General features: G+C 36.1%; 2 protein-coding genes across 3 annotated transcripts; one reads left to right on the top strand and one right to left on the bottom strand.

The window, feature by feature from the left end:
• Window positions 1-744: 744 nt before the first annotated feature.
• Window positions 745-13,628, bottom strand: fbxo15 (F-box protein 15). 2 transcript variants are annotated; one of them, XM_060861829.1, is made up of 10 exons: window positions 13,506-13,618; window positions 11,114-11,200; window positions 9,907-10,011; window positions 8,621-8,851; window positions 5,969-6,169; window positions 5,391-5,514; window positions 3,729-3,811; window positions 2,342-2,487; window positions 1,604-1,728; window positions 745-1,046 (listed from the first exon to the last, which is right to left on the bottom strand). In XM_060861829.1, exons 1-10 carry the CDS (start codon window positions 13,517-13,519, stop codon window positions 777-779), a joined length of 1,386 nt encoding a protein of 461 aa, XP_060717812.1. In that variant the 5' UTR covers window positions 13,520-13,618; the 3' UTR covers window positions 745-776. The 2 variants fall into 2 exon arrangements, with proteins under 2 accessions (XP_060717812.1, XP_060717811.1); XM_060861828.1 differs by lacking the exon at window positions 11,114-11,200 and having other exon boundaries at window positions 13,506-13,628.
• Window positions 13,629-19,306: 5,678 nt separating this feature from the next.
• Window positions 19,307-24,342, top strand: cbln2b (cerebellin 2b precursor). The gene is made up of 4 exons (XM_060861775.1): window positions 19,307-19,401; window positions 19,827-20,360; window positions 21,966-22,085; window positions 23,493-24,342. The coding sequence occupies exons 2-4, from the start codon at window positions 20,079-20,081 to the stop codon at window positions 23,688-23,690; spliced, it is 600 nt and encodes a 199-aa protein (XP_060717758.1). The 5' UTR covers window positions 19,307-19,401; window positions 19,827-20,078; the 3' UTR covers window positions 23,691-24,342.
• Window positions 24,343-27,623: the final 3,281 nt, after the last annotated feature.

Raw genomic sequence — 27,623 nt, 5'->3', positions numbered from 1 at the left:
CTGAGGATGTTTTATTTATTTATTTATTTATTTATTTATTTATAGAAACAGGCCTTGGATTATGATGTTCTAGCAAAAAAGTTTGATAAACCGCCCAACTCTGTTTAATACGCTTTAATAAAACACATTTCAAAGATAAAGAATGGTTAACCTTCAGGCACAGCTTTCTCACAACCAGCAATCTAATTACTTTTTTTGGTCGTAACATTTGTGACAGAAGCCGTTTTTACAGCTTCGCGCCTCCTAACAATGTGCTGAAGAAAATGAAAATGCCAGCATGGTGTTGATAAAAAGCAGGTTTTCAAGGTTGAAGTGACCTCTGAGGAGTAAACCCAATCCCATTATGCCCCAATCCAGAGGGGATGTTTATGCTTCAAAACTGCCTTCCATCACTAATCGCAGCCAAATGTTGTTTTAACGGTGTGAGTGCGTCGTGGCGTCAGCGATAAAATCCTCCTACAGCCGAGAGCTATTACATTAAACAACTGTCTTAAGACATCAGCATCTAAGAGGAATGCTGATAATGCTAAACGACAGTAATGCCTTAACGGTATCTGTTTCCTGGTGGGACTTTAGGAACAAGGATGTAAGCCCTAATAGAAACTGGCTTAATAAATAAATAAATGCACTGTAATCACATCCTTTTATTTATTTATTTTTTTTTAAAGATATAAAGTTCAGAAAACATTTAATATGATCACGGTCTCCAAAAAAAATGTTGTATATACAGAAGTGTCATGTATGAATTACTTAACAAGGTAAAATGTCCATGAGTATCAATAATCCCTTCTAAAGTACCTGTTTACTTTGCTAACGGAAAGAAAAAGGATTAAATTAACAATGACAAACTGTTTCTGTTCCTCCATCCACTCCAGCTCAATCTCCAGCTTTCCATCAGAGTCCTGATATTCCACAAAGAAGCTCTCTCCTTTACAGTCATACGACACTTCCTTGTGCTTTGATTTAGTCATGGATACAGGAGCACTAACACACCAAAACGGTGTCTGGGCTTCAGCAAGAACAGTGAGAGTCAACATGCAACAGTTCTGAGAAGTAAAAAAAAAAAAAAAAGGAATCTAGTTTTACATTAGCAAGAACATCCAAACTTATGGTTTTACAGAGAAATTTAAGAGAAAAAAATAGGATTATGCAATTTGTAAAATGACACAAACTTAAATATGGTTTAAATTTGGAGAATAATTAAAACCTAATTGTGAATTAAGTTACTATCTAAATGTAATCTCCATTAGGAAGACAGACATAACCTATACTTGGATTAAATGGTGTGTTGATCAATTATGCATCTAGTTTAAATAACTGTAGCTGGTTTACATCTAGACAAATGTAAAGACATGTAATCTAATCCTCGATAAATTTTAAAATTATGGGGATAATCTGACACTAATCCCAGAAAAATATAACAATTATCTAAAAATTAATTAATTAATTAGTAATAATAATAATAATAATAATAATAATAATAATAATAATAATAATAATTATTATTATTATTATTATTATTATTATTATTATTATAACATAAAAGATAAATGAGAAACAGAACAATGTTTCTTTTGAATAAATGAATAAAATGTCTTGGTACCTCTATGTGTCCCTGTAGTGCCTCGGTCCTCCAAGGCAGGCTGATTTTACCACACACAGGAGTTTGTCGTGATCTGTTTTGCTTACTGATAACTTGCAAAGAGACATAACCATCAGCAATCTGATCTGTAGACGACAATGTAGAAAAAAATATTAAGAGTTATTATAGCAGCCTTCACTGACCACAGCTGAGTTGTATCCTCTGTGTTATGTTTGGGAATTAAACATTGAAAATGAACCTGGGATGGTTTGGGTCTCATGTATGGAGTCCAAGTGTTTATAGTCCAAGAACTGATTTTAACTAAACGTTTTCATCAATAAAATTGCATAACCCTTAATAAACCCTTATGCATCTCCTATTATAAAACTGAAACAAGTGATTCTTAGCAGTTTTCATATGAAAATGTGTTTTGTTTCTGTCACCTTGTTGATTTCACCTTTACAACTGTGACGCTTGTCATCTCTTTAAAAGATTATACATGGTACTGAATAAAATCACGATGCTCCTTTTGCATTTTGTACTATAGTGTTGTTCCTGTTCGGTAAAATCTAGCTCTCTAGCACACTCTACTGCCTGTGCATCAAATTAAAGGTCGGCAGTAATAATATAAAAAAATATAAAAAGCAAGTTAAAGCTCATTAGGTTTCCATAAATGTATTGCATCCCAATTTCTATGGTGGGAGATGTACAATAGGAAAAACCGTCAAACAAGGCAAACTTTAGAAGTTTAAACTGCACCTTTCTTGCAGAACAGCTGTGAAAAGCTCACTGACGCAATGCTGTCTTCTGTGTTGTGCAGCTCAAGGTGCATGTTGTAGCTATGCAAGCCATAATCAGGATCAATGTCATCAAAAGTGGCTTGCACTTCTGTTGCCTCATACGGACTAAGAAACAGAAAGGGTGTGAATGAGACGAGGTTAATGGGTGAAAGCAGGAAACGGGAAAAAAATAATGTGTATAAATCTAAATCTAAATACATTAATTAAATGTTTTAATATATAAAGCAGGTCATTGTTTGGATGAAGAATCAAACATAAATTTGTATTAAATTAGTTCAAACCCTACATCTGAACTAAATTAGAAGGATAAGCTAAACCCTATATATAATCCAAAATGGGCATTGGATTATACTTCAAATTGTTTATTATACTTATAATGTTTTCTATTATACAAAAACATACATCTGGTGTCAATTAGAGGAATAATCTAAAACTGGATTCAACAAGAGATTTACCCCCACACCTACATCTGGGATATTCTAGGGGTTATTTAAACTACATCTGGAGTAAATTAAGAGAGATAATCCAAAACTACATCTGGAGTAAATTGGAGAGATAATCCACAACTACATCTAGAATAAATTGGAGAGATAATCCAAAACTACATCTGCAGTAAATTAAAAGAGATAATCCAAAACTACATCTGGAGTAAATTGGAGAGATAATCCAAAACTACATCTGGAGTAAATTGGAGAGATAATCCACAACTACATCTAGAATAAATTGGAGAGATAATCCAAATTACATCTGGAGTAAATTAAGAGAGATAATCCAAAACTACATCTGGAGTAAATTGGAGAGATAATCCACAACTACACCTAGAATAAACTGGAGAGATAATCCAAATTACATGTGGAGTAAATTAAGAGAGATCATCCAAAACTACATCTGGAGTAAATTGAAGCGATAATCCAAAACTACATCTGGAGTAAATTGGAGAGATAATCCAAAACTACATCTGGAGTAAATTGGAGCGATAATCCAAAACTACATCTGGAGTAAATTGGAGAGATAATCCAAAACTACATCTGGAGTAAATTGGAGAGATAATCCAAAACTACATCTGGATTAAATTGGAGCGATAATCCAAAACTACATCTGGAGTAAATTGGAGAGATAATCCAAAACTACATCTGGAGTAAATTAGATAGACACACCAAGGATGAAACTGAGGAAAGATAAAATCTGAGAAATTGCAATGGCAATATTTAGGATCACCAGAAGATGGAGATGTCATGCAACAAATCCACCTACCTTAGTGTTTCATACACAACCCTGTGACTGACCCTGACAAGACTGAGATGTCTTAGTAATTAAGTGGAAATCAATAACAAAACAATACATACGTAGTGGAGGACCCCAGAAGATGTCTTTCCACAAGTCTGTGATAATGTAAGTTTACTAGGACAAATGCAATTTCCTGTTGATTCTGAAAACAACAAAAAGAAATAGAATAAAAATGTGTTAAAGCTAAATGACAATGCTGTTTTGTCTTGTCTTGTATAGTATAGTGTTATTTATGTCTGTACTTTTGAGAGTCACAAACAGCTGGAACCAAATTCCTTGTGTGTGTCAACATCAACACACTTGGCAAATAAATCTGATTCTGATTCGTATAACAGCAAAATCCCTGGACCGAATTTGGTTCATAAAATGAGTATTAGATGGGGGAACAAGTAGATCTGCACAAAATGCAGCTTTTAACATGTGTAAAGATGCAATGAAATGCATCTTTCAGAATATCTGCTGAGAGGTAGAGTAGCACAACGGACGGAGATAGTCACGAGAAAACAAATAAGCATCATGCTGCTTCCGAGCCTGAGTGTGTTTCTTCAGAAAATTCCACTCTCCTACACAACACAAGCTAACTTAACTGAACACAAAAGCACAACATACTAGTTAGCTAGTGTTTTAGTATTTGTCGGTGTACAGATGTGGGCAGTAACGTACTTGACGAAAAATAAAATGAGTGAGGACTCGAAATCTCAGACTTGAAACAGACCTAAACAAAATCTGTGTTGTTGATTTTACGATTTCACAATCAGAATTGACAGAATTCGTTGAAATGAATGCAAAATCGAGCAAACTATTTGAACAATTATCTTTTCTGCGGATTTGGACTGAGATGCCTCATGTGGCATCACCACAACACACATTTAACCAAAGCTTTCTTCGATTCATATTTGTTGAACTTGAGTACAGCTATCATGTAGTTATAGAAAGCAGTAACATGTCTGTCTTGACTAGTAGGAGTTCCTACTTCCTACAGAAGAATCCTGTGCTTACAGTTTCAGCAATTCAAGTAGTTCTCCGCAACAACAAATAAAAGCAGCAGCGACAAAATATTTTTGGTCACAACAATCAAAAACAACCTGGAGGGACTGATATGTTGTGTTGTGTTGTAGTTGTGTTGCACTGCATTTGCTCAAATGTGATCCATTATGACAGCTTTACACTGTACTGTATTTTATCGGTGTTTGTTCCTGAATCTGTTACATAGAAACAAACACTACAGTTTCTTTTGCATAAGTCATTAAAGTATACTGACCATATAATAAGAATAATAAGAGAGCTCATCTGGTTAGAACTGACAAGAAAATACAAAATAAACAACTCATTTGTTTTAAAGGAGAAAAAAAACTTTTATTTGGGATATTTTCTGCTCTTGAACGCTTGTTTGCTTTTGGATGTGCCTCTTGTAATTTTTTGAGACGTTCTCTATAGGCCATTATACATCCTGGGGGTGAAGCTTTGTGAACATGAATAGAACATTCAAATATCAGACTCACGTAACTTTAAGAGACCTGAAATAACGACTAATCTTAAGTGCCTTTAAAATAATCTGCTTATCATATTCACGTGAGTTACTGATTTGTAAAACATTGAGTAGATAAAGGTTTAAGGTAGAATTGGGAATCTATTTTAGTGTGTTAAAAGTAGTACAGTAAAGTAAAAAATTAATAAGCTCAGTAAGATGAGGTCAGAGGTCGTGTGTGTACATACTGTACCTGCCAAACCCCCACAGTTACACCATTCTCGATGTACAGCAAAGAGATGAGTCTGTCTGAACCGTACAGTTTCCCACCATCCTTCTTCACCACAACTTTACTTAGGAGGGATCTCCAGCCTGGTCTGTAAAAATAATAATAATAATAATAATAATAATAATAATAATAATAATAATAATAATAATAATAATAATACATTGCTGCATAGACTCTAGGTTAGCATCACGCAAGTCTACATCATTATTAAGTGATTAAGTGATATATCACTTAATTAAGTGATACATCACTCAGCTCACTAACATCATTTGTAAAGAAAAAAATACTATATGTATTAAAAATACCGTGGCAGGGTCACAGCCACCTCCCACTACGACTCAAGCTAAGCGTACAGAGAAGTGAGAATTCTCTCATCTCCCTCTACTGAAGACTGGACAGAGCAAGTACTGCTTAAGTTTTGCTGCCTTTGGCTAATAGATAAACTTTCTGTCTCTGTGCTGTTTCCCTGTTCCATGCTCAGAGTGCCCTACAGTGTGTATTTCATTTTTAGCTCTATTATTTATTTTAAAAAAAGGTCTTACCTGCATGTGATTGGACAGTTAATGGGCACAAGCTTTACTCCATGCAGCTCTAGTGTTGCAGGTTTATCCAGAGTTGGCCAGTTTCCTGAACTCCAGACAACAGTCAGAGAGGCTTCGCCGAAGTAAACATGAGTGTGTTTAATTCTGTTCTCACGTCCTCTTTCTTTCTTCACTGTAATCTCCCACATGACATCTAAACTCCTGATGATGACAAAGACAATGAGTGAGTCTGAATCATCTCTGTAGCCTGTGAATCAAGATACAGTGTACATGAGTTGGAGCTCATTACATATTGGGATTCGATGACACTTTGTAAAACATCACCACAGGCTTTTAGAGATGATAGATAGGATAGATATCTAATTGAGTCTCAAGCAATAACTGCAACCTAGTACAGATGTAATATTGGAAACACACAAAGAATTACATTATGCCATTCAATACAGGTCATGATGTTTTTATTGTAAATACAAAAAAAGCAGAATGTATCTTCTGGAAACTGGAATAAAAATCTGACCGTGATTTTTTTTTCTATAGTATATTTTTGCGGATTAAAGACTACTTCCAAAGAAAGCCACTTGCTGAGATTTAAATTGAAGCATGAAGTTAAGGAAATAGCTAATATGATGCAATGGCACCCTATGACATCAATCAGGATGAAATAAACTAAGGCAGAAGTGCTGAATCCCGTAGAGGTTTAATAGCTGTTGTTTGTGTCTTGGAGAGTGTGGAGACTATTATTACGGAGGTAAATCTCATCCTTCTGTGCCTCCGTAAACCCTGCAAGCCGGCAGGGATTTGTCTGGGCACGAGGATGGAGCCAAGCAATTTATTTCCACGATTTGACAAAACCTTCGGAGTGGTAGAACAATTACTTTCATTCCCTCTGCACTGCACAAGACCTCAGGGTTGAGAAATCGAGTGACTCGGCAGCTCTAATCAGAGGTCAAAACAGCAACATGGATCGTCAGGTGCGCTGCGATTCCTCGTTTCCCCAAATGAGTGCTGAGAGGATCTGAGACGTGGCCTTCAAAGAAACCTTTAATGAGTCTGAAGACATCAAGAGGATGAAGTACATTGACTTTGTGTGGAATAGGGAATAACAGATATTTACTGCAATACATTATACATGTTATAATTACATTGCGGTTCATCGTGATAACTGTACAATACTTCGATTTTAATATCTGCAGTAAGAGCCGTGCTTGAATGCTTGATTCCCAATTGTCTGAAGGAATTTCCGACAATATTTACGCCTGCAAGGATTGTACTAATGCAGCAGTTCTAATAGGTTATTGTTTCTATTGTAAGAGCTTATTCACATGGCTTCGTGAGGCAGCCACGCCACATACACATCACAGACACAGGTTAAAAAACTGTAATGATTGATTTAAAGTTTTCTGTGAAAAGTTTTCTATTTTTTATTTCGATTTTTTCTATTCTATTATTTCTATTTTTTATTATAGGTTATGTTTCATTTATTTTCTATTGTCAGTGCTTTCTAACCGAGGCAATTTTTTTACATTTCTAACTGGACAAATAGATACAAAAGGATGATATTCTGTCCATTAATAAACAATTGCTGTCAATCGACTGTGGTATACAATTAGTAAGACTTTAAAATAGGTAAAAAAAGGATAGATAGATAGATAGATAGATAGATAGATAGATAGATAGATAGATAGATAGATAGATAGATAGATAGGCAGGCAGGCAGGCAGGCAGACAGACAGATAGGCAGGCAGGCAGACAGACAGACAGACAGACAGACAGAGAGACAGACAGACAGATAGATAGATAGATAGATAGATAGATAGATAGATAGATAGATAGATAGATAGATAGATGCAGAGATATAACACAAACACCTTGTGAAGTTGCATAATTGTAAATCTGTCCCTATATTTCATCCATCCATCTATCCATCTATGCTTTACACACAACTATTCTCTGTTACAAAACTGAGACAGGCCACAAAACCCAGCTGGATCTGTTCTGTCAGAACGAGGATCTGCTACTTCACAAACACACAAATCTCAGACTAATTAGCAGAGAGTTGAAACCGCAAGCTGAACCTCAGAGACTTTTAACATGGCTCTGGCTTTTGGAGCGGCAGCATTTTCGCTGTCAGAAAACAAAACAAAGTCGGCCATGTGTGAGCCACATGATCGCTCCTGAGATTCATCCTAATTAGACTGAGCCAATTAGCAAATGTGCTGGATGGCTCAGGCATGTTTGGCTAACATCTCAACCTTTCAGACTTCACTACTTAGGAATGCCTTGTGGGATCACCTCGAGCTTTTTGTTTTTTATTTTACATTGTGTAGCAATACAACAGTAAGACGGAGTATAAATACCTTGTACGTATACAGATGGAAATTATTTTGTCTATCTTGGTGAGAATCGGGATCGTGGTACTGATTGAAACAGAGCTATAGTGTCTTTATCACCTACTTTTTAATGCTTCTATTTCACAATCTTACTTTCAACTTAAAGTGATTTGTGGAATACAAAAAGATGATGCTAAAGCTGCTCCAGTAAATGGGTGACCTGACCTGAACATAAGGGTTAAGATCTAATTTTATTCCAACAACAACTTAACTTTCACGACAAAAGTCTATTTTTACCGCATACCTGTATTTTATTGCTCACCTGAGGACTTCAGCTGTTCGAACTGGCAGTCCAGTGTAGGAATGAATGGATTTGAGTTTTTTCTTCCAGCTCTCATTATGGATGGCCAGTTCTTTAAAGAGAATTCTCCTCCAGTATCCCTTAGGCTTTTCCTGAATTCTGGCCATGTCCACTCCATCTGTCACATCCTTTATTAGCCTGGATGTCTTCGTTTTTGCTCGCTGCCAGGTGTAAAAGCGATACCACACGGCACTGGGGATAGACAGTTCATTATTAAAAGTGGCAGATAATTGGGTTTAAAAGCTCCTTTGTGTGTCTAAAATTGGCATGCATTTACTTAACCCTTTTAGACTTATAATAAATGAATGGTTAGGGGGAAAAAAATCACATTTACATCATGCTCCCTTCAGTCCAAATGTACTCAGTGAACCAAGACAAATTTGTTTTCAGATAGTTGTTTTTTTTGTGTGTGGTTTAGTATAACTGGAATAACTTTTTTCTTTAGCAGGTTTAATGTCTATCATTAGAACTTAGTCCCATATGGTAGTATTTGTGGGGGCCTCAGAAAACAAGCCGGATGTCTGTGTTGCTGATATCAAACCCATTTCTGCTCTCTGTGATGCCTCAAGTAGTTGATCATAAGCATCTAAATACTGAAGGTGTTACAGTATCTGTGGGATGTGGTAGCTTAGAGGTTAAGGTGTTGGGCTGCTGATCAGAATGTTGTGAGCTCGAATCCAAGGTCCACCAAGCTTCCACTGCCGGGCCCCTGACTCTCAAGGCCCTTAGCCCTCAATTGCTCAGGTGTATAAAGTGAGATTAAATGTAAGTCTGCCAAATGCTGGAAATGTAAATCTGCAACCACTAAAAGTCTGCGCAAGGTTATAAAAGCGAACAGTGTGCTGACTAACTTTATATCAGACTTGTACAATAAAATAATTTGTTTATATGGGATGAAAATGCCTAATAAGTTGATTTCCAGTGTAATAGTTTACTATTTAATGTACTAGTTAAATCCAGGAAACTACAAGAAGGTAGAAACTGAATTAAAATCATGATAGTGGATGGTTTAGGGAGACAATCTGTACATCTCGGGCAAGATGTTTGGATTTTCACTTCATCCTGACGCACCTAATTTGCCTAGAATTAAGAAACTGAATGTTACAGCTTGGTATTATTGCCATTCTACACATATCTCATCTATCATTCGTTCCTGCTTGCTAGTGTGAGAGCAGGATATGAAGTCTGATGCAGCGACAAGCTAAAGATCGGGACATTTGTCTGGTAAGAAAAAATCGCAAACATACTTGTTGTCAGCCAGTTCGTGGAAACGCTTGTTGACGAAGCCAAGGCAGAAAAGAGATCCAACATCCAAATATGAAATAATTTTCTCAAGGACCTCTGGTGGCATCCTAATTTAAGTCAAGATAAAAACATATTCATTAGTTAGATTATATTAATGTTATGATTTAAAAGTGTCCTTGAATTCCACTCAAGTTTATATGCAATTATTCAAATCAGTCCATATTTGACTTAAACAAACAGTTTTACAATTAAACGGTTTTAAATAAATAGTTGCCAAGACATTTTTGATGTTTGTTTCTTTAGATTAAAAATTCTGATATAGCTAAAAAAAGGTATTGGTTAAGGACTTAAACACCACAAGGATTGCTGTTACAGGAAAATAATCAACAAACTGTCCTATAATCAGGGGGGCACGGTGGCTTAGTGGTTAGCACGTTCGCCTCACACCTACAGGGTCGGGGTTCAATTCCCGCCTCCACCTTGTGTGTGTGGAGTTTGCATGTTCTCCCCGTGCCTCGGGGGTTTCCTCCGGGTACTCCGGTTTCCTCCCCCGGTCCAAAGACATGCATGGTAGGTTGATTGGCATCTCTGGAAAATTGTCCCTAGTGTGTGATTGCGTGAGTGAATGAGTGTGTGTGTGTGTGCCCTGCGATGGGTTGGCACTCCGTCCAGGGTGTATCCTGCCTTGATGCCCAATGACGCCTGAGATAGGCACAGGCTCCCCATGACCCGAGGTAGTTCGGATAAGTGGTAGAAGATGAATGAATGAATGTCCTATAATCAGAGCTGCTGTCATAGTAAATTCTGACCAGTCACATACTGTATGAGAACACAACGGCACAGGAAATCCCAATACATACTTTCTTTCAAATGATATAATTAAGCTACCATATCATTCCATATTTACAAAAACAATTTTATAAATTAGGAGGTGTAAACCATCCATACAAGTGTAAGCAAAATTAGCTGCCTAGTGTTCAGCTACACAAAGATTTGTTCAGGTTTATTTTACAGGTTACAGCTTTGCACACAGTGACATCACCAAAGGACTGGATGTAGTTTGAGGCAAATATTTACTGAAAATATTTGAGTGAGCAAATGCTTGTTACTTCATAGCTCCAGCACAAAAATATAGAGGTTACCATCGGTGTCACTGCTATTATACATGACCTGGATGATTAAAGCCATAGTTTAAAACCCATGACTTGCCTCTCTATGTAGTTTTCAGAGCTCTTGAATGATTTTTTTGGAAGCTTGGGACAGGTGGATGTTTGGCGGGCCGTAATGTTTTTAAGTCTGTAAAGAAGAAGACATACTATAAACAGCTGCAGCATAAATTTAAAAATTGTTAATGAGCAATAAGACATTCATTTAATTTCAACCTTGACAAGAACTGTAACATTTGCAGACGTATATATCTACAAACACTGTGTTCTTTCCATACTGTAGTTAGAATTCATTTGACATGTGAGCGTTAATGAAACTGTTAGAATTAATTTGACATTGTACAGGGTAATTTAACACTGTATAGGGTAATGTAACACCGAGCTAATTTAACACTGTATGGGATGATTTATTGGCTAATCTACAGTAACAATGCATGGGCTAACATAACAGTGTGCTGGTTAATTTAACATTGTAGAGGACCAAGTACAGGTTAACTCCATGTTGTATGGAATGATGTAACTGTGTGGGTTAATTTAACATAAATTTGTATTGGATAATGTATGGGTTAATTTCACAGGGTGTGGGATAGTGGAACACTGCAAGGGTTATTTAACACTGTGTACACACTGTACAGACTAAGATGTGGGCTAATCTAACACTGTATGGGGTAACATAGCACTGTGTTGGTTAACTTCATGCCGTATAAAGTGATGTATCTGAGTTTAATCTCACACGGTATGGGATAATGTAACACTGTGTGGGATAATTTAACTCTGTATTGGATAATGTAGAGTTTAATCTCACGCAGTATGGGATAACCTAACACGGTGTAGGTTAATTTAACTCTGTATTGGATAATGTAGAGTTTAATCTCACGCAGTATGGGATAACCTAACACGGTGTGGGTTAATTTAACTCTGTATTGGATAATGTAGAGTTTAATCTCATGCAGTATGGGATAACCTAACACGGTGTGGGTTAATTTAACTCTGTATTGGATAATGTAGAGGTTAATCTCACACAGTATGGGATAACCTAACACGGTGTGGGTTAATTTAACTCTGTATTGGATAATGTAGAGTTTAATCTCACGCAGTATGGGATAACCTAACATGGTGTGGGTTAATTTAACTCTGTATTGGATAATGTAGAGTTTAATCTCATGCAGTATGGGATAACCTAACACGGTGTGGGTTAATTTAACTCTGTATTGGATAATGTAGAGGTTAATCTCACACAGTATGGGATAACCTAACACGGTGTGGGTTAATTTAACTCTGTATTGGATAATGTAGAGTTTAATCTCACGCAGTATGGGATAACCTAACACGGTGTGGGTTAATTTAACTCTGTATTGGATAATGTAGAGGTTAATCTCACACAGTATGGGATAACCTAACACGGTGTGGGTTAATTTAACTCTGTATTGGATAATGTAGAGGTTAATCTCACACAGTATGGGATAACCTAACACGGTGTGGGTTAATTTAACTCTGTTTTGGATAATGTAGAGTTTAATCTCACGCAGTATGGGATAACCTAACACGGTGTGGGTTAATTTAACTCTGTATTGGATAATGTAGAGTTTAATCTCACACAGTATGGGATAACCTAACACGGTGTGGGTTAATTTAACTCTGTATTGGATAATGTAGAGGTTAATCTCACACAGTATGGGATAACCTAACACGGTGTGGGTTAATTTAACTCTGTATTGGATAATGTAGAGGTTAATCTCACACAGTATGGGATAACCTAACACGGTGTGGGTTAATTTAACTCTGTTTTGGATAATGTAGAGTTTAATCTCACGCAGTATGGGATAACCTAACACGGTGTGGGTTAATTTAACTCTGTATTGGATAATGTAGAGTTTAATCTCACACAGTATGGGATAACCTAACACGGTGTGGGTTAATTTAACTCTGTATTGGATAATGTAGAGTTTAATCTCACACAGTATGGGATAACCTAACACGGTGTGGGTTAATTTAACTCTGTATTGGATAATGTAGAGTTTAATCTCACACAGTATGGGATAACCTAACACGGTGTGGGTTAATTTAACTCTGTATTGGCTAATGTAGAGGTTAATTTCACACAGTATGGGATAATATAAGAGTGTAAGGGTTAATTTAACTCTGTATTGGCTAATGTAGAGGTTAATCTCACACAGTATGGGATAATATAAGAGTGTAAGGGTTAATTTAACTCTGTATTGGATAATGTAATGTATGGTATAATTTCTCACTTTATAGGCTACTTTAACATCGTACAGAAATAATATTTGGGCTAATTTAACACTGTACGAGTTTATTTAACACAGTGTGTGATATGTTATGGGTTAAAAGTAGAAACTGGATTTTGGCGAATCTGTCAGTTAAAATAAACGCTATTAAAAAGTACCAAACATCTTAATACTGCTCTATCCTACCTCTTTGAGTTCATCTCGGCGTTTATAATGTACAATCAGAGCGGACTGGTTCCTTTTTAGCAGCAAAAAATGCCATTAATCCTTTACACAGATATTGTTTTACAGTGAAAACTAACAGGCGCGTGGCCGCGTCTGGTTACTAAGGCGACACGACGAGCAGGAAGCCGTTGCGTCAGTCCTTCCGCCATATTAGAGAGGTCCGTTCTCAATCGTAAGACAACGCAGTTCAAGCCAAAGACGCGGGCCCACCGGAAATAACTCTGACAGCGACACGTCAACGCATCCGCCATTTTGGAGAGGTCCATACTTTAGACGTTTTACAAAGTCATGGAAGTTATGTGATGACTTTTCCAGCAAATCTATTATAAATGTAAAATGTAACATAATATGAAATAAAGGTTTTATTCTAAACTTAGATCTAATATATATATATAGACAATGTTAATGTGCTAGTAATGAAACTTGAAGGGGTTTGCTCATGATAATGATCAACAGTGTTCTGTGATAAGGCACAATGTGAAGTTACTGTCACCAAAACAATGTTGATTATTTTCTAAAATCAGCACAAAATCAGCACACAAGTGTTTTATTTTGCTTATACTGAATACATCTGGGGGGCACGGTGGCTTAGTGGTTAGCACGTTCGCCTCACACCTCCAGGGTTGGGGGTTCGATTCCCGCCTCCGCCTTGTGTGTGTGGAGTTTGCATGTTCTCCCCGTGCCTCGGGGGTTTCCTCCGGGTACTCCGGTTTCCTCCCCCGGTCCAAAGACATGCATGGTAGGTTGATTGGCATCTCTGGAAAATTGTCCCTAGTGTGTGATTGCGTGAGTGAATGAGAGTGTGTGTGTGTGTGTGTGTGCCCTGCGATGGGTTGGCACTCCGTCCAGGGTGTATCCTGCCTTGATGCCCGATGATGCCTGAGATAGGCACAGGCTCCCCGTGACCCGAGGTAGTTCGGATAAGCGGTAGAAGATGAATGAATGAATGAATGAATGAATACATCTGACAACGTTAAGACTTTTAGTTAAATAATTTACCCCCAAGATTCAGCAGCTAGTAACAGTCATTCCCACAACACAATCCCGTTTCTCTTTCATAAAGGTAATCATAGAATTTTATTTATTTATTTATTTTAGATTACATTCATGAGCAATTGGCAGTAACTTGATTGGCAGTTTGCGTAGCCAGTCCACATTCTGGCAGGATTGTAGGGATGTAGGAGGAAACCCAAGCTTGCATCCATACAGAGACCCTAAAACTATAAATAATAAATGATCCTTATGAATACTAATAACAAGTAGCCTTTGTTGCACATCCTAACTCTTCCTCTTAATATGAAATGAACCAGTTATCCAATGTATTTTTATGCACACACCTAAACTTCATTGTGCTATTATTCAGACTGCAGAGGGACAAACAGGTAAAGACAGAGTGAAGGGTAACAATAATGCTGCTTGTTGGAGCAAATAGTTACAGACAGTAGCGCATGACTTTTATTTCACATGGCTGAGGATCTGCGATGCAGTAAGATGCCCTGAGGTTTGTGAATACGAGTCCCTGTGCCCTCACAGCGTGACATTTTCATGTTCTCTGATGTTTTCTCGGCTTTCTCCGAGCCGTGGATGAGTGAGTGCTCTCGGGGCTTTAATGTCAGTTTCTGCATCGCTTGTCACTACACGCTATATGATGGCTGTCAGAAAGGTAGCCAAGGCCCGTAGAGACTACAGCTTCATCTCCACAAGTGAGAATTTATCTGTTTATAGGCCAGACCGAAGCAGTTGTTTAACCAAAGATATGACGTGTGTTCCATTTTAAATAGATGCTTTACATATACGTCTACATTCCTTGTACCAGAATGGGATAATTATTAAAATTTTGTGAGCATGACACTAATAAAAAAAATTTTTTATTGGAATGTAAAGATGCCAGGCTTTACATCTAGCATGTGTGTCATCTTGTAACTATGTTAATATCTACACTGACATATACTAAATAGCTAGGTTACTGTACATAACAGTACACAATATAATCCATATATTACAATGACTTTTTTTATATACAAACCTTACCATTAAATAACACATCGATTTTAGTTCAGATGTCAGTAGTTAAATTAATATTTGTGTTGTTGTATTTCTTGTTGTGTTACCAAGAAACCAGAAAATGATAAATGTTTTGTCCTGAAGTCTTTTCCCACAGCACAAAACTCACAGACCATGACAAAACACCACCTAATAGCCTTAGATTAAGATAATACCTAATGTTAAGATTATTCTTAATCTTATTTTCTTAATCTTAAAGTTATGTAGAACATCCATCATAATGTACAGTAAACCTATCATTCAACTACAGACATAACTTTCAGAGAAATGCTGTTATAGAAAATTAATCAACACCTATAGAGTTGAGAAGGCAAACACTGATGTGCTATAGGACTTATTATTGCTTTTCATCAGTCGGTGTAGATATAAGTATAAAATACTTGAACCTTGTTTGAGAAACATAATTATCAGTGAAAAACATGTTCACTGATACACAAGTCGTATTATTGTATAGAACGAGGGGGTCAGTAATTAAAGGAATATTTTATCTCAGCATAGAAAGATCCTCGACTCCACCATTACTTCTAGAACGAGTCACAGTTGTATGACACGAGTTATGTAATATTGCCAATTAGTAACTTCAGAGTGACAGTTCATTAGAGAGGTTAAGTGACGGTTCAGCAGTCTTAACACACTCTGTCGAACTGAAAATCACATTCTTCGAAACTTTTGGCCAAGCTTTTTTAAAATGTCATTATATAACACCGGGAAGTCAAGAAGCTTACAACTAGTTTGTAGATGCTCAGTAATTAGTGAGTGTAGATAGTTAAGTATGTCCACAATATGGGTCATATTAATGAACATGCTTCCCAGTAATCCCAGGATTATAGTTCCTTGTGTTATAATATCACTGGTGACCATCACAACAAATGTGACTGTCAAATGTGTTAACTCTCATCACCTTACTCATGCTGCGCTTTCTACTTTTTCTGCACTCACTAGTACACTTACATTATTAACATCTTAATAAATGAATATTGTGTTTAAAATATCTGATGTGTATCTGATTTACATTAAGTAATTATATAAGCTTTTACAGGGAACTAAAGAACTCGAACCTGCTTTTCTGTCTATCGGTGTTTCCGTCTGTCTGTTTATACGTTTGTCCACGGTCATAAAAAAGGTACCAGGAAAAATCAAAAAGTGGTTTTCACAGTGATGCCATAGAAGAACTATTTTGGTTCCCTGAAAGAACCTTTCAGTAAACAGATCTTAAAAGAATCCCCTTTTTTCTAGCAACAAAGAACCTTTTCCTCTACTGTACTGTGCAATGGAAATTAGGTTGTTCAATGGATGATAGGATGAATGTTCTTCATAGAACCGTACACCCTGGCAAAGACTTATTTTAAAACCTTTATTTTTAGAGTCTATACTTTAGAGTGTATAAAATGTTTTCTTAAAGTGGTTAAAAGAACCTATCTAGCTGTCTACTAATCCATCCAACCATCCACCCAACCATCCATCCATCCATCCATCCATCCATCCATCCATCCATACATCTCTTTACTATATTGCTTATCCTACACAGAGTCTCAGGGAACCTGGAGTCTATCCCAGTGACTTTAGGTGTACCAATTGTGTACCTATGACAGAGCATAACTGCACACTCATTCACACACTACAGACAATTTAGAGATGCCAAGCAGACAACACGTTTTCTTTTAGACTGGTGGAGGGAACTTCCAAAACATTGGAAAAATATGCAAACTCTGCACATTCAGGACTAAGGCATCAAGGAATCAAACCCCCAATAGGGTAAGTCACAGTGACCTACTGAGTTCTACTAAAATTTTATCTAATAGATCTTGATACAAAATATAAGGCTTCCACATTGAAAAACACTCCAAATGAAGTGTCAAATGGAAGCGTTTTACTGTTCCTCTATCTATCTATCTATCTATCTATCTATCTATCTATCTATCTATCTATCTATCTATCTATCTATCTATCTATCTTTAATACTTTATCTTAATACCGTAATATCATTTTATTATTTAAATCTATCTATCTGGTAGGCAAATGATTAGGGGTAGTAGCTCTTTGGGTAGATCCTGAGCTTCCTGCGTTCTTTGAAACAAGGGTTTCTTCAAAGGTGTTTAAGTATTCATTCAAGAATTATTAGCTTTCTAAAAGAGATTTACTTGGAATCTGTTCAGATTAAGGAATATCTGGAATATGGTTCTTTTTAGACCCTTTAAGTATTTCTCCTGAGGGACAACTCTTGATTCTAGAATCTCAGTCTTATAAGAAAAGGGTAAGCTTCTTTCTAGAATTCCGAATTATGAGCTTGTTACCTTGGTTTCTGATAGAGAAACAATACGGTGAACGGTTGGACATACAATGGTTCTACCCAGGAAGAACCCAGTGGGAATTATTGCCATTTTTCCATGATTATGTGATAAAAGATACATAATTTAATCATTTAAAATCAACTCAGTGTGATTTTTGCTGACTTCCGATAAATACAGGTCTGATCCTTGTTCGCTTGTGATGTATTTGTTATAAAGTTTCTTCATGTTTTTCAGTTTTTCTCACCTCACGCATAGTCTACATGGTCTTGATTGTGTCCTTGAGTGTGTCCAGCTCATACACCTCAGTAAAAAAACTCAGTGCACAATAAACCATCTCTTTGACTATACCCTGGCTTCAGTCTTTTGATTCTTTAGTCATCTGGTGAAATTGCAGTGTTTTTGATCGATTTACCACTAGCGTAATCGAGAAGAACGAATGGTCTCCATTTGACCCAGATGATTATCACCTATCTGATCTGGTGATCCTGTTTGCTGTGGTCCTGCTTCCATCGAAAAAGCGAGGGATTCTATGAAAAGACCTTGATGCTTGATGACAGAATCTGGGTTCTAAGGGTTCTAAGATCTAGAGGAGTTTGGCACGCTCTTTTGAAGGATTGTGAGTTTGTCTAAATATACATCTCTCTCTCTCTCTCTCTCTCTCTCTCTCTGTTGTCTCTTGGACACTCTTAAAAATAAGCCCATTTTAATTTCCAAAAACAATCCACTTAAAGTCTTTTCTAAAAGAAAAACACTTATTGAAAACAAATACTTTCATGGTTCTTCTCCTAGATAGATCCTATATGTTTAAAAATGTATCTGTTTCTTTTACCCTGTAAGCATTTTATTTTTAGTTCCCACCTATGAGTATACTGAGTCAGTTCAAGTTGGGTGTTATAGATACTTCAAAGAGAAAATAAATAAAAGAGAGAGAAAGAGCTGATGAGTGACTCCATCAATAAAAGCTGAACATCATGTCCCCTTCCACTTGATGGAGCTAAAGCACCTTTAATGCTCTGATGCTTAAAATAAAAAAGATACAGAACATTTTTGATATTTACCCAACACGATTTCCTCCTTGTTTTGTGCTCTAATTAATTTGCGCTACATCAATCTGACTAGCTTTGTTCTGGCTCTTCGTTCTCAGAACAGTTTTTCTTTCTGCACTTTTGACAGCAGATTTCTCGATCGTGTTATATTTTGCTCACTGGTAGAGGCATGCAAAAAATTGAAGAAGAAGAAGAAGAAGAAGAAGAAGAAGAGGAATTATTTCTTAATTTATTCAGGTGACTGGATGATTTCATGCAGAGAAACTCCACGGAAATCTAGCGTTCAGGCACCGTGTGCATGTGTGTGAGTGCGTATGTGTGAGTGTGTGTGTATGAATATCCTGAAACTGGGCGGGAATTGTCCTTATAAAGGAATGAAGGGGAGGACGACTTCTCTCCATTCTGCTCTCTGCCTCAGAAGGACGCAGATGTCCCACACAGCAATGGATTTACCAGGTAATAAAAGGATGGACTTAATGACATAAGAGGAAATAATTATAGAGCTAAAGAAATCTTTTGTTGTGCATTGATAATTTGCATGTAATTACATTGTAATGACTTCATACCATTGGATTTAAATCTACAGTTCAGTGTAATGTGATGTATATTGCAGTGAAAGGGATAAAGTTTTAAGTTTTTGGTCTATGATAGAAATGATAGTCAAACAATTCCTTAGAGGCAGGATGTCAAAATGAGTATAGTTTTTCTTTGTAATGTTGCATGAACGACAGTCTAATTTGTAAATGAACGATGCATTGCAAAGTTTATGAGAACAGAACTATACAGATTTTCAATTTTCAAAAGACAGAGATAGGGCTTTGTAAAGGGTTTTGGTCTTTTTAAACTTAATCTGTTCTCTGTTGTTCTTTTTTCCCCTCCAGATTATATCAAACAAATCCTCTAAAGATCTCGATATCAGCTGAGAAGAAGGAGGGAAAAGACAAGCTTCAGTTACAATTAGATAAAGCAGGATAAAGAAAGAAAGAAAGAAAGAAAGAAAGAAAGACAAAGAGAGTGAGAGTGAGTGAGAGAGAGAGAGAGAGAGAGAGAGCTCGGAGGAGGCGATTAGTGCCATAAGAATTCCTCAAAGGAGTCGGATTTAACAGATTTGTAACCTTGCCTCTGTGATTGTGATGGGACGCTACGTCGCACAGATGTTGCTGCTTATCCTTGCTCTCCTCCTGGTGCTTGGTGTTGGTGTGTCGCTGGGTCAGAACGACACCGAACCTGTGGTCCTGGAAGGGAAATGCCTGGTGGTGTGCGACTCGAACCCGTCGTCGGACGGCGGCGTGACGTCAGCGCTTGGCATCTCTGTGCGCTCAGGGAGTGCCAGGGTAGCGTTCTCGGCCATCAGGGGCACCAATCATGAGCCGTCTGACATGAGCAACACCTCCACCACCATCTACTTTGACCAGGTCTATAACTTATTCATTGCTTATGGATTTGGGGAATTACTATTACTATATACTACACCTGCAGTGCTAAATAACTATGCTAAATACTGTAGCTCACTGGGTTCTGACTTCACAGATATACAACATAGGTGTTAACAAGCATATTGGCTCATTATCATGTTTCTATTTTTATACTTAATGAGGTTTTGGAATTCTTACTGAGATTTTTTTACTCTAATAACAAGTTTCTATTTTGAATTGAATTGTTTTGTATTGTAACCTTAAAGTGAGCAGTTACTCTGTAGGAATGAATTAAGGAAGATTCAGCTTTTAGTACAAAGATTTTGTTTTTAGTATTGTGTTTTTAGTATTGTAGTATTTGCTATTTATTTTATGCTGCTACAGTAACCCTATAAGGGATTGAGAGTTGGACTGAGAGAGTGTTATTGTGATTTTGGACTTCGGTGTACACTTCGGTTCTTGTTGCCATTCATTTGCTTTTATTATAGATAAATGTTGAGAAATCTGAATACTAAAAATAAATCCACCCACAGTATACTAACTTACAGAGAATTCTTGTCTTACATTGTAACTTGTCCATTGCTGTATAAAGGCTTGAGTTAAGCGACTACTTACAGTATTTTACTTTAATTCATTAATGCTTGTAATGACTATTAAATATATAGTAAAGTATATATATATGTATATATATGTATATATATATATATATATATACATATATATGTATATATATATATATGTATATATATATATATATATATATATACATATATATATATATATATATATATATATATATATATATATATATATATATATATATATATATATATATATATAATGATGTGGTTATTAACCTGATCAAACAAATCTTGGCCCAAAGAAAACCCACCTAATCTGCTGGATTAATTAGAATTCAATTAATTTACTCTTAATTAAATGTAAGAGTAACACTTTAGGTGTTCATTTAACACTTTTTTGGCTAATACATGGTGTATATGCACATTTTCTTTCTACTGGCAAACTTTCCTCATGGAACATTCTTGTCTTAAATGAACACTTCCATATGAGAAAAAAAAATGTTCGCATTGCCTTGCCTACAAAGACCTTCACGAAAAAACGCCATTTTGTCCGATTAGGTTTAAGATCGTCAAACCGGAGCAATAGAATGTGAAAAATCACATGATTTTTGATTGAGTATGTGAGCAATATGGGATCGCATATGAAAAGCGTGTGATTAGGGAATGTTCCTCCACAAATTAAACAGATAACCTACAGTAAATAAATGTGACCTGTGGTGAAAATAATAGCACATGATCATGTCTGAAAATATAAAAATAAGAATGCTTACATACTGAAAAACAACATGTAAAGGAGAAAAAAAATCACTACAAATATTTTTCATTAATGAGACGAATTCTGGAAATCTGAAGCGTAAACGTCACATGCGACTACTTTTTTTTTTTTTTTTTTTTTAAGAAAATAAAGAGCATATATCATATTGTAGCCTATTTTTGTAATCATCAATCAGATAAAACCAGGATTAAGGTTTTAAGATTAAAATCATCTAAGAGTTCAAAATGTCTGTGCTGCTGCTTTTGTCAGGTTTTAGTGAACATCGGCAACCATTTTGACTTGAAGGCCAGCGTGTTCACGGCACCGCGGAGGGGAATTTACAGCTTCAGCTTCCATGTGGTGAAAGTCTACAACAGACAAACCATCCAGGTGAGAATATAAATGAGCGTATTATGGGTGTAAGGTGGTAGAGATCAGTTGACGGTGAATAATTGTAATGTTCACTTCACATCACTGTGTGTTGGAGAGTAACATGTGTGGAAGTGAGGACTGAATGAGCCTATGAAGGAAAGAAGTTGTGGGAAATCCTGTTTTTTAAAGAAGCAGTAATTAACCTGGTTGGATTTGTACTCCTAGTATGAATAATAAACAGGCTTGGAAAGGATTTGAAATATTTAATCCATGTGGAAAAGCAGATTTCTTTTATTTCTTTAATTTTTTTACCTTTAATGTTTAATTTAGAAAGAAGAGCAGAGAAATATAAATCTGTGTCTTATAGTATTTTGTATTTTGGGTATTTTCGGTGAGTATTAATATGAGATTGAATTCATATCAGTGGCTCTTACAGAGTGTATTCCATTTATAGAGCTTATTGTTTGAATTTATCAAATAGTAGACGTGCTCAGTTTTGCTTTGTAGGCGACTCGGGCACTAAATGCCCCCTTAAGGAAAATGTGCGAGTGAGTTAATAAGGGCAGTAGAGATTGTTTATAGCTCTGGTGCCTATAGTGTATGTGGAGATATGAAGTACCTGTAGAACATCAACAGTGTTATTTATTTATTTATTTATTTATTTATTTATTTATTTATTTATTTATGTCTTAGTTTCACCCCAGGGGCCCTTAAGCACTGTGGTTCCAAACATGTGCAGGTTTCGCTGTTATTTACAGATTAACATGCCTTTAATGGGATTTATATACAGACAAATTAAAGGGAAAAGCAAAACCAAATATCTTAGGTGTTGGACCACCATGAGAACAGCGTTCTAAGAGTCTGAGTTGAACATCAAATAAAATATTTACATGATCTGAATACAGATTTTTATTTATTTATTTATTTATTTATTTTAAATATAGCTGTCTTGAGGCGCTCGATAAATTAGCTTCAGACGTTCATTCCTGCAGGTCTAAAAGCTACTTAATATTTTCAGCTAAATTTCACATTTCCACACTCTCCGAAAAAAGGTTCATTAAGGTTTTATGTACATTTACTTCATTTAACAGAACCCAATATGTCAAAAAAAGGAAAGTTTAACTTTAATAAAATGTAAAAAAAAAATAAATAAATAAAATAAAAAATAAATAATTAAATAATTTATTAATTGTACATTAATCTTTGATATTTTGTGATTGTCTTTACATTGTAAAATGTTTTAGACTATATTTTGTAATAATTTTTGCATGATGCTTATTATTATTATTATTATTATTATTATTATTATTATTATTATCGATAAATTAATCTAAAATTATGAATGCATTAACCCATAAAAAGTTCTGTATCTAAATTTTTTCAAAGAGTGTGCAATGATTTTTGTGTACATGTATGTGTGTTTAGGTGAACCTGATGCACAATGAATACCCCATCATATCTGCATTTGCTGGAGACCAGGACGTCACAAGGGAGGCGGCGAGTAACGGAGTGTTACTGATGGTGGAGAGGGAGGACCGGGTTTATCTCAAACTGGAGCGAGGGAATCTCATGGGCGGATGGAAATACTCCACCTTCTCTGGATTTTTAGTTTTTCCTCTCTAATTGCTCTAAACATCTCAGAGACTCTTTTTTTAAAAGAGCTTGGAGGTATTCATAATATGCTGAATATGGACCCTGGAGTTTGTGTATTAATCTTATATAACCAGAGCAAGAGGAACCCGTTTGGATTTTATTGTTGGGGAAAAAATATATATTTCACTTGAGAATGAAAGTGGACAACTATATAAAAAAGAAGATGGAGAACTGGGATCCCGGACTGCGTATATTTATATTGACCATGCTTTTTGTTGTGTTTGTAGAGCCTTAAAGATTGATGTGAGGTTGATTGTGGAGCTGCAGACCTTCCCGATTCGAGCAACGCGTTACTAAAGCAAATTTGTTTCTTGCACGAATGGAAGATCTTGTTTGTCTGTGGTGTTCATGGTGTTTCCTTTGGACGCTGAACATATTCAACATTATGCCACACATAGGCTGCCTAATATACAGTGATTATAAAAAAGAGAAAAAACATATATAAATATAACCAGCCAATGGATACAACTTAAAAACTGAAAGGTCTACCTGAATTTATAAAGTACATATTATTCACATGGTGTGTTCTACATTCCAGATCTGCGTTAACTTTAACTGATTTGCTGTTCCGTGATCCTGCTCACAAATGTGCATTGTGGAAAAAAAAAATCCCTATATGATGTCCCGCCTAATAAAATATTGTATTGTACGTGTATTTATTCAGTCTTTTTTAATTATTAATGACACACTGAGCCAAATTAATTAATGAATTAAAAAAATTAATAAATAAATCCCATCAATCATGGTAAGAAGTATCATCAGGACGATCGATTAGAAGTTATTGATTAGATATTGGATGTCATATTTTAGCACATTTTCCTGCATGAAGACACATTCAGTGGTATGTAAGCAGGAAAACACATTTAATATGTTTAATAGACACCATGTAGAGCTGTGATGCAGCTCTAATATTAAGAAACGAGGATTTATCTACATCAACCAATACATCAAATGTGTATTGGATAAATGTTATACACAACCACCTGCATTAAGAATTAAAGCTGTGCTGAATACAATAATGTTTTTAACCAGCTAAGTCTTCCTCATTTTGTGACCCCAGAACCTTAGCACTGAGGTGCTAAAATGTGCTAATTATAAGTTAATTGTGTGTTAAGTTTGTTAAAGGTTAAAGGTTTTACTGTCTTAGGAGACTTCATTTAGATCTAATATCTAATGTTCAGATGATGACTAGAGATGCGATCGCTAAGACAAGATTGTTCTCTTACTGACCGCTCGAGTTAGCTGAAGCGTTTTTTTTATCTAATTTTGCCACTTTTATCTAAGATAACATTAATTACCAGGAATATTAATATATAATTAGAGTGATTCTAATTATAAAAGAATTCCTAGCCATGTATTCCCCCTAAAATTACATACAGTACGCTCTATTTAGCTAGCTAGCTAGCTAGCTATAACTCATTAGCTAGCTAGCTAGTTAATGTTATTTACAGCATGAATGCCTTGATGCAAAAAAACTAAACAAGTAGAATTTCAAGTTTGTTTTTTTCACTACACATTCTCCAAAACATTTGACCATGTGGGATCAACTGGACAGCCCTTGTGTGGCAAGTTTGTACTATTTATTTACTAAAATAAAAAAAAAACATGGTTACTGTTTACTGAGGTTAAGATTAGAGTTAGGTTCAGGTTTTGTCTTAGCATTAATAATTTGTTCAAATTAGATGATGTTCTGTAGGGTAGTAAAAAAATGTGTGTATGTGTTTGTGTGTGTGGGTGTGTGTGTAAAGGCACTTAATATAATTACAGAAACTCTGCATCACAGAGATCAGCCAAATTATACTGGAAAGGATCTCTGCTGTTATGTGAGTTATTATTAAATTTAATAATAATAAATCAGCAAGGAGGGAGAGTGTGAGTGGGTGAAAAAAAACTGAAACTGGGGCACATCATCTACTGTATATCAGCACTTTGTTTAAAACAGACTAAGCAACAACAGCTTTAATAAGCCATTTTCAAAGCTTCACAATAGAAATATTTTGCAATAAATAGAAAAAAGGAATATATTGCACTGTATGAGTAATATTTCCTTATTATCTCAAGTACCGTTCCTTTTTTTTTTTTTCCGTACAGTGACAGAGATGTTGCCTACTTTTTCCAGGAAGCATTCAGCTGTTTTTTCCCACCACATTTTTTTTCTGTGCCTGAATATAAGATGGTGTGGACTTCATAGGGTGTACAGTATTATATATTATGTTATACCCTAGTTACAGGACAAGAAACTACATTTCAATGTAATGATACATTATCTCTCTTTTAGCGGTTTTTAATTATTATTATTATTTTTAGTTAATTGTGACCTCTTCGGTGTAGAGATGAATGCAGTTGGAGTTTCTTGAGTATTTTAATTAAGGTACAATTCCACAAGGTGACTCAGCACCATATCTATGACATCTAAAAAAAACTTGATGATACTTATGCACTCTCATAAACGTAGCTCCGATACTATTTTTTAAGAAGAAGCCTATATTTGTTATATATACACATTGCAGCACAGTGAAATTCTTTCTTTGCATATCACAACTTTGGAAATTGGGGTCAGACATGATGCAGTGTCTCTGGAGTATTGAAGGTTGGGGGCCTTGCTTAGGGGCCCAGCAGTAGCAATGTGACAGTGCTGGAGCTTGAACCACAATCAACAACCCAGAGCCTTATCTGCTTTAGCTAACACTGCCATTTCCATTCATTCCCATTCACGTTAGTCATTTCCGTTTGCTACTGTAACGAACGCAAACCTTAACCCTAACCCTAAACCCTAACCCATAGCGGATACTCATATATTCATCATCTATCTTAAGCAAGCAGATTATCCCGGTAACAGTTGTGGTAGATACTCATTCACTCCTTGTGGTAAATAAGTAGAAGATCCACCCAGGTACATGAGCTCAGGATGGAATCCAGAACCTTGGTGTTGCGAGGATGGCATGCCATTTATATAATATACAATAATATCTTAATTTTAAACAACATTCTCTGTGGGGGGCACGGTGGCTTAGTGGTTAGCACGTTCGCCTCACACCTCCAGGGTTGGGGGTTCGATTCCTGCCTCCGCCTTGTGTGTGTGGAGTTTGCATGTTCTCCCCGTGCCTCGGGGTTTCCTCCGGGTACTCTGGTTTCCTCCCCCGGTCCAAAGACATGCATGGTAGGTTGATTGGCATCTCTGGAAAATTGTCCGTAGTGTGTGATTGCGTGAGTGAATGAGAGTGTGTGTGTGGCACTCCGTCCAGGGTGTATCCTGCCTTGATGCCCGTTGACGCCTGAGATAGGCACAGGCTCCCCATGACCTGAGGTAGTTCGGATAAGCGTTAGAAGATGAATGAATGATTGAATGAACATTCTCTGTACAAGCTAGATATTTAGGGAAAATGTAATTATTTATTTATTTAATGGAATTCTGATCCAGAAACTGATATGAATTTAAGAGATGATTGAAAACACTTTTGTGCCAAGGACATGATATACTCTGAAGCTACTTCATGTGTTATTATGGTAACATTAGCTCTCCTGGCTTGCATCTACATTTGGATAGGATGACCTGGAACGTATATTCAAATAAAGATTAAATGGGACAAATATGAACAGTTTGTTTTGAATATGCAGCGGAAAATTATTCATTCAAACACACAACAAGAAGAAGAGCAAATAATAAAGAAATCACTGCTTGATATTTGCTAAGTATTAACTGGGATTAAGGGGTTAAGTTAAGAACGATCCACTCTTCCAGTGGCACTGTTTGTGCTATAAAACAGATCTGTGCTCGAAGAAGTTCTACACTCTCCATTAAAATCCAACCCTGAAACATAAAACCCGCATAGGTGCCATAAATCTATGTTCTCACCGACACTTTTATGAGTGCACAGATGGCTGAATAGTGTGTGTTTTTAA

Source organism: Tachysurus vachellii, chromosome 25 (assembly GCF_030014155.1).
Source record: "Tachysurus vachellii isolate PV-2020 chromosome 25, HZAU_Pvac_v1, whole genome shotgun sequence".
NCBI classification, from domain to species: Eukaryota; Metazoa; Chordata; class Actinopteri; order Siluriformes; family Bagridae; genus Tachysurus; species Tachysurus vachellii.
The sequence above is the reverse complement of the archived record's forward strand: the minus strand, read 5'-3'. Positions and strand labels throughout refer to the sequence as shown.